The following is a 15,586-nucleotide window of genomic DNA, read 5'->3' as shown; positions in this document are numbered from 1 at the left end:
GAGACGTCTGAGCTGGTGGTCGCGGAAACGGCGAGGGCCACGGTGTCGCGTGCCGTCGCTTGCTCTGCGTGCGCTTGCGTGCGTACCTTGCTCTGCGACGCCGGGGAAACCTGCCTGGTGCGGGTAAACGGAAGCGGACGGTATGTGTTGCCGCTGCGGGCGAGCACTGCAGTGCAGAGGGCATCGTAAGGCTGCGGGCTGGTGCTTGAAGTGGCAGCGAGATGGCGCAACTCTACCGGTAGGGCGTCGAGAAGAATGGCGTGCATCAGCAGCTGGTCCGTGACGCCATTCACCGCAAGAACGGCGTCGAGTTGCATAAACCATACCTTGGGGTAAGTTGATTGGTACGGCGGCACTGGTGGGCAGAGTTGCGGGAACATGGCCGCGGGCCGCTCGGCGAAGGGCGTGTTCTCCGGGTCACCAATGTAGCGACGAGAGAAGAGGAGACGTGAGATGACGTCGAAGGCGGCCGAAGGGGTCGTGCCGATCTCGCCACTTTATTGCAGGCCTGAAGCGGAGCCACGTCGACTACCAGCGTCCAAACCGCCAGGCCAGAAGCTCGTTCTAATTCTCGCGCAGCTCGAGCTCGCGCCAGCTGCGCGAGAGACGCGGCGCGGTGATGGAAAAAATGACGATGGTGATGATGGCACTACAGGGAGTGGTGATGGTGGGCATGCGCTAGTATCTGCGGCTGGGTGAACGTCGGTATCTGCACCAGGGATTGGTGCTGGTCTGTCTGGAACGCACCCAGTGTGGGCTGGGCCAGCCCTGCAATAAAGTGGCGAGATCGGCACGGCGACTACCAGCGTCCAAACCGCCAGGCCAGAAGCTCGTTCTAATTCTCGCGCAGCTCGAGCTCGCGCCAGCTGCGCGAGAGACGCGGCGCGGTGATGGAAAAAATGACGATGGTGATGATGGCACTACAACCTTTAACAACAAAATGTGTATTGATTATGAATTACCCTATAATGTAAAGCAATAACAGAGATGACTTTGTATGAATGCACATTACAATGCCTTCAAAGCTTCGATGTTAAAACACATTCCTGACTTCACCAATGCCCTCATACCTTATAAAATCTTTTTCAAACAGTATTGATACGTTGCTGAAATTTCAGGTGTGTGTCCATTTTACCTCCTCAAATGGCGTATGATCACTTAAAGAAATAACTACTGAGTTCACAAAAAGCTTAGGAATAAGTGCTAGTTTCTATTGAATGAATGACAAAGCATAAAAGAGGTTCAGGAAGGATTGCGAGCAGTAAGGGAAGGGGGCATTGGAGAATATTAGTACGTGTGCGTAACATTCATCGTAGGAACTTTTGCCGCCACCACAGCGCCTCTACACCTGGTGCAAAGTCTGTACTCATTGTAGGCTGGTGGCGGGGCCGATGACATTGCAGTGACAGGCAACTCTCATCGGAGGAGTGCGACTGCAAGAGCGTGGAATTCATTTTGCTCATTTTGATGCTTGCAACATTGGCCATGTTCTTGTACCACAACCGGTCGCATTCCTTGCAGCTGTGGCCTAACGTATGGTGTAGAAAGTAGTGGTAATAGCACGTGTCTCTATCGCCTAGCTGCGTCAATTAGCGACAGCTTTTGGCACTTTGCTGCAGCATCGCACGCCCGAACTTTTTGGCCTTTATTTCTAACACTTCTGTTTTGTTTATGCTTCGCGACTTCTCACCACAAGATCCGCTTGACGACGCCATCTTCGCTAATGCTTCGATAGCCGGCAGATCTGCGTTTGCTTGACGATGAGCTCTTTTCGCTTATAGCCTTCCTGCAATGTCCCCTGAAGGGCTTGGCGGTGACCCGCTTCGTCGCTACCTTGGTTTTGAGGTGTCTAGGTGGCCGAGTGTTTTCAAATATTTTTGACTGCGTGAGCTCTCGGCAAAGCAAAAAAAAAGCGCACACGCTGGTAGCATTTCTGAATTCATCGAAGAAGTGTACACACGGCTACAGTGGCTAGAATAGGGAAGTGTGTTCAGCGGCAAGCGGAGCTTACGGAGTGCACTTAAGACTCTGCGAAGTGGCCGCGTGGGGGCGCGCGGTCGTTTATAAGGTGTTTGCGCGTTTCCGACGGTTTCGTCGGGCGCGATCATCAATGTTTAGTTTTGTGCGGTTGCGCTCTGACAACAATGCTACTGTATGCACTCCCATGGCACAAAAACAAAGCCATTGCTTGTCTCGGGGTGCACTACCGGTACAAGTAATCTAGAATGAAGCATGCATTGTTCGGCCTTCCGAACAACAAAGCTCTGTTAGCGCGGTGGTGAAAAGCAATGCCACACGCTGACAAACTTCTTCACGAAAGGCTGTGTGCTAGTTGTACATCGACGAGAGGTACTGCACTTCGAGCACGCTGTGAAGGGCGAGAAATTGTCCACATTGAAAGGGATAGGTGTGCGCAGGATTCCAAGTCAGGTGGGAAGGGGGGTCATTGCTGCGCCCTCTTCTTCATTAAATTAGTGTATGAGGCAGATTTTGCACCTCCCTTTAAGGTGACTAAAAGAGCGCCCCCCCCCCACCTACTTAATCTGTAGAGCAGATTTAGCACCCCCAACCCAGTTGATTGACTATAGAAGGAACTCCCTCCTCCTCAGCCCCTCGTGCGGATTGTTATGGGTAGCCCTTTCAAAAAAAAAGCTCTTCGCATTTGTGGACACCCTTGAAATTACTTTATCAAAGTGCTTTAGCTACAACAAGCTTCACAGTGACAGCTTACCAGAATAGGCTTTTTTTAAGCTCGAAAAAAAATGTCACACTGAGCTGCGCACAACATAGTTCGAGCCTCACCAATCACGTGACCAAGTTTTTTTCTGCTCAACCATTTTCATTTTTACACAAAGGCACTCCACAAGGAGAGAGCATCTTCCCGTGAAAAAGAAAGCACTTGACGCTCGCGCAAGTCACCTAGCAAACGAAAACAATGTTCTGCGGTGCACTTGTGAACTATAACACCTTTTTTGTAGATAAAAAAAGATGCGCAACCAAATATATTAATGCAAACATGCGAGTAACTACTCGGTAAAGCATTGTATGACAAGTGTGCAAAAGAATAAAATGTTTTTATCCGGATACCGCTCGTGATTGTCGTTTCTGGGTCTGATTATGAGTTTTCCGTAGGTACTAATGTATGAAACTCTACGGTGTTAGCACAAGTAGCTATAACGAGCTATGCATGTTATAAAAGTGGGGCTTTATTTCTAGATTAGAGCATGAGGAAATGATGGTTTGCTGTAGAAGGTGTAGCAAGCAATGGCTCACAACTGCGTTCATCGTTATACTTTTCTACCACTTCCCATCGAAAACATGTTTTATGCCACCACACGCTCACTTTTGGCACCAGTCAATATTTCAGTTTAGTCGCACAACTGCGTAGATATCCTGTAAATTCAGAAGCTAATTAACATATTGGCAGGGTCGCCATTTTAGGTAATGCAAGAGCAATAAAATATATTTTAAATTCTTCAGATTGCCGGCGCGCCTGGTTGATTTTCATCTCTGCGCAGCGCATCACCGCTTTGGGTAACGCAGTATGAATGGGTGAATGTAGCAGGCTGTGTTCTTTAGATCGAGTGGTGGCTCACGCCACCTAGCCATAAAGTTAAGTACCATCACTGTGTGAATAAGGATTGAATTTCACTTGCGCCTCGATTGTAGCAACCAATCAGTTGGCCTCCTCCTGGTTATTTGTGCCTGTTTAATGTCCATTTCGCCTTCACTGTTCCTAAACCCCAACGCTTTGAAGAATTCAGCGCCATTATCTTCAGCTACAGGGCGGAGCCCTTATAGAACATTATGAAATGTTAAGACATTTCCTCCTCCTCTTCACACGCAATCCATACCGTGTCTTTGCCTTCGTATATTGCTCGGTACGACTTGGCCCGCAATACTCCCGCTCTAGCTTCGAAGAGGAGAGAACTTCCCCGAGAATTATCGTAGATCTTTTCACTTGAAATTTCTCGCTTAAAAGTTCGGTAGGTCTCCAGTGATTATTTCGTAAGCATTCCCATCTTCCACATGTTCCTCTCAGTTTCCTTCATCTTCTTCTTAACTGATGTTTCCTTTTGGCTTGGTATTCTGCTGTTGTGCACATACTTGCTTGACAGTTTTCGATTTCACTCCCTTCATTTAGTATCAACATTCTTCATGCACAAGTAGCTGAAAACTTTCGTAGCCCAACGCTCCTCTCCCATTTTTCTCAATCGCTCCTCGAATTCTATCCGGCTGCTAGCTTCCCTGGACGCAAACGATGTCCATCCCATGTCATCTTGTACCCCCTGATTTGGGGTATTTCCGCGTGCTCTCAAAGCAAGTATACCCATGCCACGTTGTCTAAATTCCAATCTTGTTGAAGTTCTCATTTCATGCACAAGACCGCATTGCCGAACGTCAAACCTTAGACCATGACACCTTTACAAACCCCTCTCACAACGTCATACCAATAGTAGTTCCACAGTGCCCTATTTTTCATTACAGCTGCATTCTTGGTGCCCTTAGTCAATACGTATCTTTCGTGCTCCCTTAAATACTCAGCCCCGTTATTTATCCTAACATACAAATATTTGTATATATCCACTATCTCTAGCGTGACTTCCTGTATCCTATGCTTACTGACTTTGTCAATAAAAATTATGATTTCTAATTTTCCCCTGCTGAACTTCAAATTTAACCTATCTCCATTATTACCACAGATGTCTATCACTCCCTGCAGATATTCTTTGTTGTCGGCTATTATTACTATATCATCTGCCTACATCAATGCTGGTAATGATTGTTCAATGTGTTTACCTTGTTCGGAAAAAGAGATGCTGAAGCCGAGTCAACTTCCCTCTAATTTGGCTTCTAGTACCTGGAAATGCAGCATAAATAACAAAGGTGACAAGGAATATCCCTGTCGAATTCCGCTAAGCATCTCTATAGGTTCAGATAACTGTTCTTCTAGCACCACCTTGCGGTTTCCATTCAAGGCGTTACGCACTAGCAGGCGCGGTCATCACACTTCTCTATTCTAGCCAATGTAACACGGCCGCCATCACTGGACAAGGCAGGAGCATAAGCTTGCCGAAGAAGCTCCTAAAACGAAACTCTCTAAGCTTTAAGAAGATTTTAGGGAGTTTATTATTTGAAGGCATAACGTGCTCGAAAGCCCTCTATAGGAAGAGAATGTAATTGTCTGGGCGAATCTAGGCTGCATTTAGGGTCTTAGAAACCACGAAAGCAATAGAGAGTCAGAACACTCCGGCATAGTTACATTCGGCAATCCTGATTCAATCAAAGGTACTGGATAAGCCTCCAGAACTGTAGTATCATTTAGGTGGTGATGACCTACAATCTTGTTCTGCAGCGACAATCTCGTCCAAAATCAAGCCGTCAGATGCCTGTGTTCCAGTCGAAGTTCACATTTTTAATTAGTCTTTCAGAGCACACTTTTATAGAGTTTTGAACATGTTAGCTAGAAAAAGAAAGTGGAACGTTTAGGCTGGCCAACCATCAATTCTTTGCAGCAGCTGAGAATTCGAAACCAATACCCTCAATACATTATTGCAAGTTACCTAACTGCTGTTTTTGCCAAGCTCAACATTAAGAATTCACGGTTGCTGATAGTATGTGGTAATGGCACCAGTATGCAAAAGTTTTCAGCACCATTTGAAGACAAACATGCCAGTACTAGATAGAATATTGTTCTGTCATGTGGTTCAACTTCTTGCATTAGACCCGCGTGCTCCCCTGAGCATGATGTCAACTCAAATTATGGCTATGCCAATTTCTGTAGTCTAGTTTGTAAGCTGGCTGCAGCACTGTGGAGTCTATGAATCGGTTTAGACAGTATAGAAGAGTAAAAATCTTTCAATACTTATTCATTCATTATCATAAGCGCAGGTGTTAATGGCTGTTGCGCTCACGTGTTAGTCGTGTAAACACTCTTAGTTGTTGACAGCAGTGGCAACATTGAAAAAAAACATGAACATATCGATACCCGTAGATGGCGTTTGTTTCTTTCATGACTTCTTTATTCACGTAATATCAGTGAACGCCATGCACTGTGTGGGCCGTAAACGCTAGACGTAGACTAGGGCTTGTTATATTTGCATGCTGTCTGTTCGCCAGCAACGTAGTTGCCTTTAATTGACAGTGTCTTGAAGAGTGATTTTCATATATTCGGGCAGAGGACTTAAAGTGAAGGGCCGAAGAAACAGAGGAAATATGAAAAATACGTGACACTGTTTTCGGCGTATTGACACAGAGGGCATGATTGACTTCACTGGTTCTTAACTAAAGTCATGACAGTGGTAAAGCCGTAAGTGGAGGTTTGGATCGAAGTAGGCTTTAACGTCCCCACTGGTGGCACTTTAATCTCCGACGCTGGCATTTTCAATAACTCACGATATATGACGTTACCCGCAGCGAAAAGACGTCATTGTCTTAAGATTTGCAAGCACAATGCATTGAAAAAAAATTGGCAAATTCTACGCATAACGAGAATCGATGATATGCGAAGCACGAGTAAAGGAGGTTGATATGTCTCTTTAACAAAAATCAGCACAACCGCATGACGCGCATAGATGTAGTACAGAGTAAACACAAGTAGAAATGTTTTGCGCACTCAGGTATCTAGACAAGCTGCAAGTATGTTGTTATAGTCGCGTAACGACGGCACCACTGACGTTTGCAATACGAGCCCCGCAGTGATCCGCGTGTAAATTATGCCACACATAACTTCCATCTTATGATTATTATGTATTTACACATGGAATTTTTGTTCGTCGTCATTCACGTCACGCAATAGCAAACTTTGGTCATGTGAAGCGAAACGCCCACGAGCGCATCATGAACGCTGCCATGTTCTTACAAGACATGGATGTCATGATTAGCATGTTTGAGCGAGTCATATGCCTTCATCGTCCATTCGCGTCACGTAATACCAAATTTTTGTATATGTGAAGCAAGCAGAACGGCCGCGAGCGCATCATGATCATGGTATGTAGTCATGTTTTACAAGACACGCCTTTCATGATTACCATGTTTGGACCAGTTCTATAACCTCGTCATCCATTCATGTGACGTAATACCACATTTGGTACACATGAAGTTAGCAAAATGACGGTGAGAGTTTCATAAGTGTGGCATGTGGTGAAGTTGTTACATGTGGTAATGTTGTTACATGACACACAGTTCATGATAATCATATTTTGACATGTTCTTTACCTTCAGGGCTCACTCGCGTCACGCAATATCATATTTGGTATACGTGAAGGTGGCAAAACGGCTGCAAGAGCACCTTGAGCGTGACATGTAATCATACTGTTACATAACACGCATCTCATGATTATCATGTTTGCACCAGTCACATAATGTCGTCATCGATTGACGTGACGCAACACCACATTTCGTATATGTGAATCAAGCGAAACGGCCTCGGGTGCATCATGAGCCTGGCATGCAATCAGGTTGTTACATGGCAAGCTTCTCACGATTAACATATTTAAGGCAGTCACAAAACTTATTATTCTGTTCATGTAACGTAATCCCAAATTTGGTATACTTAAAAATATGGAAACTGCCACGAGCGCTCTATGAGTTTGGAATGTAGTCATGTTGTTTCATGACACGCACGTCGTAATTAACATGTTTTGACGTGTCATTTATCTTCGTAGTTCATTCGCGTTACGTAACGACGAGCTTGGTATGCATGGAGCTAGCGAAACGGCCTCAAACACATCACGAGCGTGGCATGTAGTCATGTTTTTACATGACACGCATTTCGGCAACTTCATGTTAGAACCCGTCACGTACCTTCGTGTTTCATTGACGTCCCATAATACCCAATTCGGTATATGTGAAGGTAGCGAAACAGCCGCGAGCTCACCATTGTGTGGCATGTAGTAATGTTTTCACATGTCAAGCATGTCATATATTCATAGTAGGGTCTGTCACTTCGCTTCGCCTTGCAGTCATGTCACACCATACCAGTTTTCCAACATGACATGTGAAGGAAACCACCAGAAACAGCAGCAAGTCCATAAAATATAACTCATGATAATCGTGACATGCAAGTCATGATTTTCTTGTTATGACTAGTGCACTTATGCTCAGCATATTGTCATGTTCAGCCGTACCGATTCAGGTATCAATATGATTATTGAAACCGCCAAAATAGCTAGATAGATAGATAGATGGATAGATAGATAGATAGATAGATAGATAGATAGATAGATAGATAGATAGATAGATAGATAGATAGATAGATAGATAGATAGATAGATAGATAGATAGATAGATAGATAGATAGATAGATAGATAGATAGATACGCTCGAATTCACTGACGCCCGAAAAGAAATGCTTCACATTTAACAAATTTGCATCGTAGCACCAGCATGCCAATTGCTTCTGGCAAATTAAGCTTGTGGCGAATCTGGCCAATTTAGCTGGTGAGAACCAAAGCAACACGCCACACTGCGCATCTACTATTCACTTTGACAACACCCTCAATGACGACGCTGGTTCCCTCGCTTTGGGAGAGAAGAATTACCGAGCGATGACAAGTGGCCTCGAAGCGACGTGTATAAATGAACGGTTGATAACGGTAAAATTAGGCTAATTACTGGACTCTGCGTTAACTACCAGTGGCCACGTTTCTATAATTTCAAAGTGGTTATACACTATTCAAACAAAGGGCTCAACTTCACTCATATGACTCGACCGGCTATCACCAACGGAGGAAAAGGTAATTGCGTTGTTATCTTTAAAACTACCATAATTATGTTTGTAGTCACCATAAGATGCTTTCTTCCACAGGAAAGACAATGCCGCAAGTAGCATGCAGATTTTTGTAGCTGTGTTTTTTTAAGAACAACACCTACATGAGTTGGACCAGGCTGGACAGTTCCGGGATTTAATTCTGACCCAGGCTGAAACAAGGAGACAAGGAAAATCAATAAGAAGCCCTTGACGTGAGTGCATAAAACTATGGGTTCACATTAGCAGTACTTCTTTTAATTACCCTGCAGTGATTGTCTGTTTCATAATGCTGCAATATGGACGCCTTGTATGGGCTGTTCGAGCGTAGTTTTTCACTTATTTACCTAGATTAGAAAAATAATTTACTTTTTATTATGTTTATTGATCAATTCCATTCGAACACTTTATTTCAAAAGTGGTGCAAACTGACAGAAATATTTAGTTGGCATATGAATTGAGCACTAGACCTTGGCATTGAAATACTCCAAATGTTGGATTTTTCTGATGTGCATCAGTGAAACTCGTTGGCCTTCCGTGGTTTGCTACGTGTATTCATTGCCCATTATTGGTGGCTACATTGTATTGTTGTTTCGAATACAAAAATAAGGACACAGGAGCCTAAAATTATTGCTCCTAGAGCAAATATAGTGAAATTTGGTTCAAATTCATTTTCATTGTTTTCAGTTTAACAATGAATGTTAAGAGCCAAAGTTTTTGTGAGAGATTCTTTAAAATATGCAACTAGGTTGCCCTTTGGAATTAATGTTATTGTTAGCAGTGATTTCTATTATGTCATTGGGCTTATAAAACAGCAATAATCACTCGTTTTACATGAGGTCTTGATTTATTTTTATATATTTTGAAAGACCAACAGCATTTTCTCACATTTTATTTCGCAAAAAATCATGAGGTCAAACACATTGTCTCCACAATTAATGCTACTTAGTTAGCTGGTTAGCATGCATTGATGTTGAATTTTGCGCACGGTTACTATTACTGAACAAACAAGAACGAACAAAAGCTCTTCAATTAAAATGTGACGTGTTTTTGAAGCGTGACAAGTTTCTACAGCCATATCGTATGTTCGATTGTTCTAAACACTCAAACACAAAAATGAAACATGAAAACCAAGGTGTTTTGAAGTTTGACCTTCTCTCTTCTGTGTAGTTTTGATTACCCAAACTGATCACCATTGCTGTTCACTTGTATTTCATTTTAAATGTTTTCCCACTATGCAATCCTAATGTTGCAAAAGTGAAGCGATGTGGATCTAAGAGTATTGTTGTTGGGCGACGCCCAATATTGCGACTCATTGAGCCCTAATTTCACTAAGCAATACCGAATAGTACAGAAATATTGAAATATGTGAAAGCAAGTGGTAGGGTCAAACGTAATGTTTTTTCTCTTTGTACTCGTTCTGTTTGCAGGCTCAAATAGCTCATTCAGCATGTTGGCATTGGTGTTGCTTGACCCATCACGTTCCAACTTTAGATGCCTATTACCAGTGGTGCTAGAGCTTGACAACCCAAAAACAGCCATAGCACAATTGTCGGTGCTGTAGACAAGGTCCTCAGAAATGTTTTTTCGGTGTGTGCTTAACGTGCGTCTAAATATTTCATAACAAACACCAACCAATTTGCTGCCATTGAACGGCCTCTACTGCCGGAAATCAAGCCTTCCCCCTTGAGTTCAGCATTCCAGCACCGAAACCACATAACCACCTGTGAAGCGTTCTCTACTATGTCTTGATCGCACCGCAATACTAGTGGTGCATATGAAACAATCCTCAAAAATATATCGAGTCTTACGTTAAGGATTTGCCACTATTGCCTGAAATTCATGAACACGAGATCGTGGCTCTGCGAAAATTCAACCATACTACGGTATTCATTGGCACCCCTTAGAAACAGGCAGGGACATAAGAATTCTCATAGATACACTGTTGTCTTAACAAGTATGCAGTTTTGATCAAACTGAAATATGTATGAACAGCGAAGCAGTTATGCGCTATCTCTTGGTCGTACAAGCAAGTGCACGCTTGCATTCAATACGTGCAGCCTATCGGCATCAAAGGAAAAAAATTGAGTTTTAATTGCGATGCATTGGTACCCTCTGTGTGCTTCGGCTTTTCTTCTCTTTCTCTATACTTCAGGGGCTTCAAGCTTAACTCGGTTTGCAGGCCTTAATGACACAATTTAGTCCTCTAAATGCCTAAAGCGAGGAGCAGGATAGCTTTTGCAATTTCTGCACACGTTACCATTTAAAAGAAAACCTTTGCCACATCTCTAGAGCAAGTTCTTTCTGAAAAAGATCTTGGCCCAGGACTGCAACAACATGCTGATGCTGATCTTCAATATAACTGCAACCTGCAGGTTGATTCTCAAAGACAGTCTTTTTCCAAGATAATATATCAACACCTGATGACCCAAGAGTGTGCCTCACGAAAAGAATGTTTTACATCTTCCTGCATGTGTAGCTCACGAACATACTTATCGACACAATACAAAAAAAATATACAACAAACACGCGCAAAACGCGGGCTGTAAGCGAGAGACTCACGGGCCGCGTGACTCAGTATGTTCAAGGAGCCTGCTACCTCATTAGGTGAAGTACGCTACGAAGGCGTTGTATGAAGCTAATTCTTTGAACATCAGATATAACCCACAGATCATTAGAATAGACCACTTACCTCACCCGGACGAGGCGCCAACATCCGCAATGTGTCACGGAGCAGTGGCTACAAAGACCACAGCACCATAATCAGGACCGAAGAATATACACAAGAAGATGATTTCTAGGCAGTGTGTGTTGATAGACATTGGTTTCGAACAATAACTAGTAACTCTAAAGTGTACACAAACCACAGCGCACTAGAAGGACCTATTTCATTTCACAGTGACCTAGGCCAAGAATTCATATATAGTGTAGTGACCGTTTTTTAAGCTGTGATGTAGTACTTGAGCCGAAAATAAAATTATTTAGGCTGGAAGACATAATGAATACCACCTTGTATTTACAGCTTCTGCACCTGTATATATTTGTTTGGAGTACAGCATCTTGTATTGTTCTCTTTTGTCTCGCACATTGTCACTTTTTCTTTTGTACAAAAGTACTGTAAAGTTCAAAATACAGCGAAATCGCTTTAGTTTAGGTGGGTAATTTGGCCTTCTTGGGTTATCCAAAATATTTCCTTGGTGTCGTTACAGTGGAGTACAAGGGCAGCCTGCCACAAACAATAGAAGAAGCTTGAAACTTCTGGGCTAGCAATGAAGCTCCAAGCTGGCTGTAACATCCACGGTACAAGCGCGGGCGTTTTGTCGCCCCCACTCGGCTCCCGCAGCAGCTACGCAGATGGTCTTCGTCGGTTGGCGTGACTGAAAAGCCATGGCACGTGATGAGAAACAGCAGGAAGGATTTCTGTGGAAGACCAGCATTTTGCCTCGAGCTTCGAGAGCCAGGCTCCCAAAATGCATAGAACTAGTAGTGACACCACAGACCTGATCTGACGGGGGGAAAAAGGATTCGTCCCTTACCAACGCCTAGCCGAGCGTGGCTGAGCCGTGTACGCAAAAAAAAACAATGTGATCCTGCAGGTTATGAACTGCCGAGTGATTTGACCTACACGCGGTGGAGGCAATACACCCCCCTTTGGTCTCGGCTCCACGTTGAGGGCTGAACCACCCAGGTCGAATCAGTCGTCGCCATTTCAAGTCTCTATCCCTCCCTTCACTTTTGTTTTTGGCTCTTTCAATCTTTCTTTTCATCTAGTCGATTCGTTTTCCTTCCATGTTTTTCTGCGTTGCAAGGGTTGACATAGTGTATAGTCTTAACTTTAAGTAGATGTATTAGGTCATAGCATGCGAGTCAGTTGGCACCCACAATTTCACTGCGTCTCGTGGCGTCCGAATCTAAACTCCGTGGAGGGCGGCTGGCATGGCTGCCAATATAATAGCATGATCCATGGGGTCACCTAACTTCTTGCGAACTGACCGCCCCTGAAAAAGGTGGCGCACCGACGCAATCGTAGAACTACTGCCCACCAAGATAGACAACTTTTCCAATTGTTACATCATTCAATGTCAGAATAAAGAAAAGAAAGCTAGAGAGTTATCACCCTTGCCTTGTATTGAAGTATATCATAGAAACACCAGGCGTGGGCTACAAAGCCAACAGAACTACCAGTGGAAACCTGATCCTAGAATTGAATCATCATCTACAACATCAGACACTGCGCAACCTAACAGCATTCGGTGATCAGTCCATCACCATCGCTTCGCACCAGACACTGAGCATCGTGAGACGGTGTCGTATCAGATCACGATCTGAAGGGAGATTCCGCAGACGTCACAAGCCTACTGTTTCAACATTTACGTAAAATGTTTTTTTAATATTATTCCCTGTACTTTCCTTGGCATGGTTGTCTGTAAACAAGGTCTCAATAATATTGTAACAAATAAACAAAAGGCCTTTACATTTGTGCTTCTCTTTCTACATACTATGCGGTAGTATCCTAAGTTAAGGAATGGTCTATATTCTCTCTTTCTCTTGTACCTCCTTGGCACAGTTACTTCCCTTTTCTCTCCCTTATAATAATATATTATGCAAAATATATTTTGCATGGTTTTACAAGTGAAATGTCATAAATTGCTATAATAAATTGCACTGCAGCCTATCTCCTTCAGCTCAAACTGACCCTTTCGCACCTTTTGTCTATTTCATAATGCATATGACTTTGATATACGTGAATATGCGTACGTGAACCGTTCGACAACATAATATTAGGCAGATGAACGCGCAGAATAGCCCGAAGTCCTGGAGTGAATAAGTGTTAATTCAGTTCTCGTTCTCGTCATGGGGATCCAAACATGTGAACATCAAATTACGTACTCCGTTAGTTGAATTCCGATGCGCCATTGTTGCTTCCTTGAACTCCTAACACAAAAGATATTTTTGTTTACATTCATTTTATACGGCGTACTCTTTAGGAAAGTTGTCAGGCAAATTTTGGCACATATTCTTACCGCTATGATTTACCTGCTGCAATAAGCTAAGTGTGTTATCTAAAGAGATATGTCACTTAGAATTACATCATCATCCCTTGTAGTTAGTTATGTTGTTTCGCCACGAAAGCCATCAACGTTTTTTCAAAGTTTTTTTTTGTTCAAATCACTTCATATTGTGTGGTATACATAATCGTAAATATGAAGATAACCATAATAAATTGTCACTTTTACTACCTTCATGTCGTCTCGTACTCGGTTCTCGTTTTTACCCCGGTATTATTACAGTCTTGACGCTTTGACAATGAAGGGTGAGATCCTGCAGCCGGTAAAGATGAAACTTCCTTGTTTGCTCTACTTAGCCTTAGCAAAAGTAAAAGACAAACAACAAGCAGTACTGTTTTATAATAATAACGCCAAGCTCAGACATTGGCCGGCGCTTTATTTTCTTTAAAGTGTCTCGAATTTTCTATACGCTCGTTTATCCTTAACGTAATCGCTGCTACTTGCGTGAATTTGATTGTAAACACAGTTATTTTTGCTTTGCAGGCAACCTTAACAGGATTGTCTGAAGCAATCGCTAAGTTTTCAAACACTGCGGAGCAGCGTGCGATGAGATGCGCCAACGGGCTTTCGTGGACTAAGTTAGATCCCAATAAAGTAGCAGACGTTAGGCGCAAGGGGCATTATGAAACAACATACCTAAACATGACAAAACATTTAGCAATCATTAGAATAAGACACTTACCGAATTGGATCTAGCCGAGTTAGGACTTGGCGGCCATCGAGGCTGAAAAAAGTGTACCGAAATTATCAAAAAAACTGCACACACGGTAAATAATAACCTTATTTTATCATTAGTCTCATTAGATGTGTACAAAAAACGACAAAAGCAACAAATGCAAGAAAAATCAAGCAGTACAGGACGCAGAATTTTGTACATTCCTGTTGGCTTAAAGAAATAATCTTTTTGGGTGAATAGGTAATTTTTCGTACAACACACATTTTTTACGTATATTGATTACGCAAAATTACAATACACCTCTCTGCAGGTGTTGTAGGCTTGTTTTATTTCTTACCACTGGCTTATATTTCAGGTGCCTTGTCAAGTCAAACTTCCTCGATTTCATTTTCGATTCTAGAGTTGCGCGTATTACCATGCTCACTGTCACACACAGAGGTGCACTTGGGATGCATGCTGAGTTTTTATTTTCTCCCAGTCGCTTCTTGCCGACACATGAAGGCTTCCTCGAAGATCAGCAGTGGCTGCATATAAAAAGATTCTGCAGTATTTTTACATGTTTAATTAGGCACAAACCTATCCTGTTTTTATCGTTAATTCTTGACTAAGCTGTTATGAGACCACAAGAAGTGTCGCGTGCATCGTAAATGCCCGCCACAGCCGCCACCGCTGGTGTACGTAGCCACTGTTGTGCGAAGTGACAAAAAACTACGCAATGAAAAAGCCCCAAGAGCACAATTGCACACTAGCCCAGGTGTGCGGCGTGCCACCCGAGTATTCTTCCTCAGATCCACGCTGCTGCTTGCAACTTCTTTGCAAATTGGCCTTAGAAAGGCTTGGTGTCGTGAAAGGAATCGCGGTAATATGAGTAATAAAGTGTTTTAGGATAACAAAAGACTAGACAGACCTCACACAATTCGAATGGCTTAACGAATGATTCATTAAATACTCCAACCAATTAGAAAGGTACAGGCATAATTCAACATCGTAGTCAGCTACATCTTAAGAAAATTTCACAATGTTTTTGAAAGTAAGTAGCTTTTACCACGCTTTATCGAAGAATAACGAAGGATGGCAAACTGAGTGCCTCCC

The 15,586-nt window shown here is 43.1% G+C and overlaps 1 protein-coding gene across 6 annotated transcripts in view; it reads right to left on the bottom strand.

Moving 5' to 3' along the window:
• The window catches only part of LOC142765414 (uncharacterized), a 184,522-nt gene that overhangs the window by 21,538 nt on the left and 147,398 nt on the right, over positions 1-15,586 (bottom strand). For all 6 annotated transcript variants that reach the window (XM_075866393.1, XM_075866395.1, XM_075866392.1 and 3 more), the window contains 3 exons: positions 14,501-14,542; positions 11,442-11,489; positions 8,875-8,922 (listed from right to left, as the gene is read on the bottom strand). In XM_075866393.1, the coding sequence (XP_075722508.1) occupies positions 8,875-8,922; positions 11,442-11,489; positions 14,501-14,542 (138 nt within the window). The remainder of the gene's footprint in view (positions 1-8,874; positions 8,923-11,441; positions 11,490-14,500; positions 14,543-15,586) is intronic.

Source organism: Rhipicephalus microplus, chromosome 6, assembly GCF_043290135.1.
Source record: "Rhipicephalus microplus isolate Deutch F79 chromosome 6, USDA_Rmic, whole genome shotgun sequence".
NCBI lineage: Eukaryota > Metazoa > Arthropoda > Arachnida > Ixodida > Ixodidae > Rhipicephalus > Rhipicephalus microplus.
This window is presented reverse-complemented; position numbering and strand designations above follow the sequence as displayed.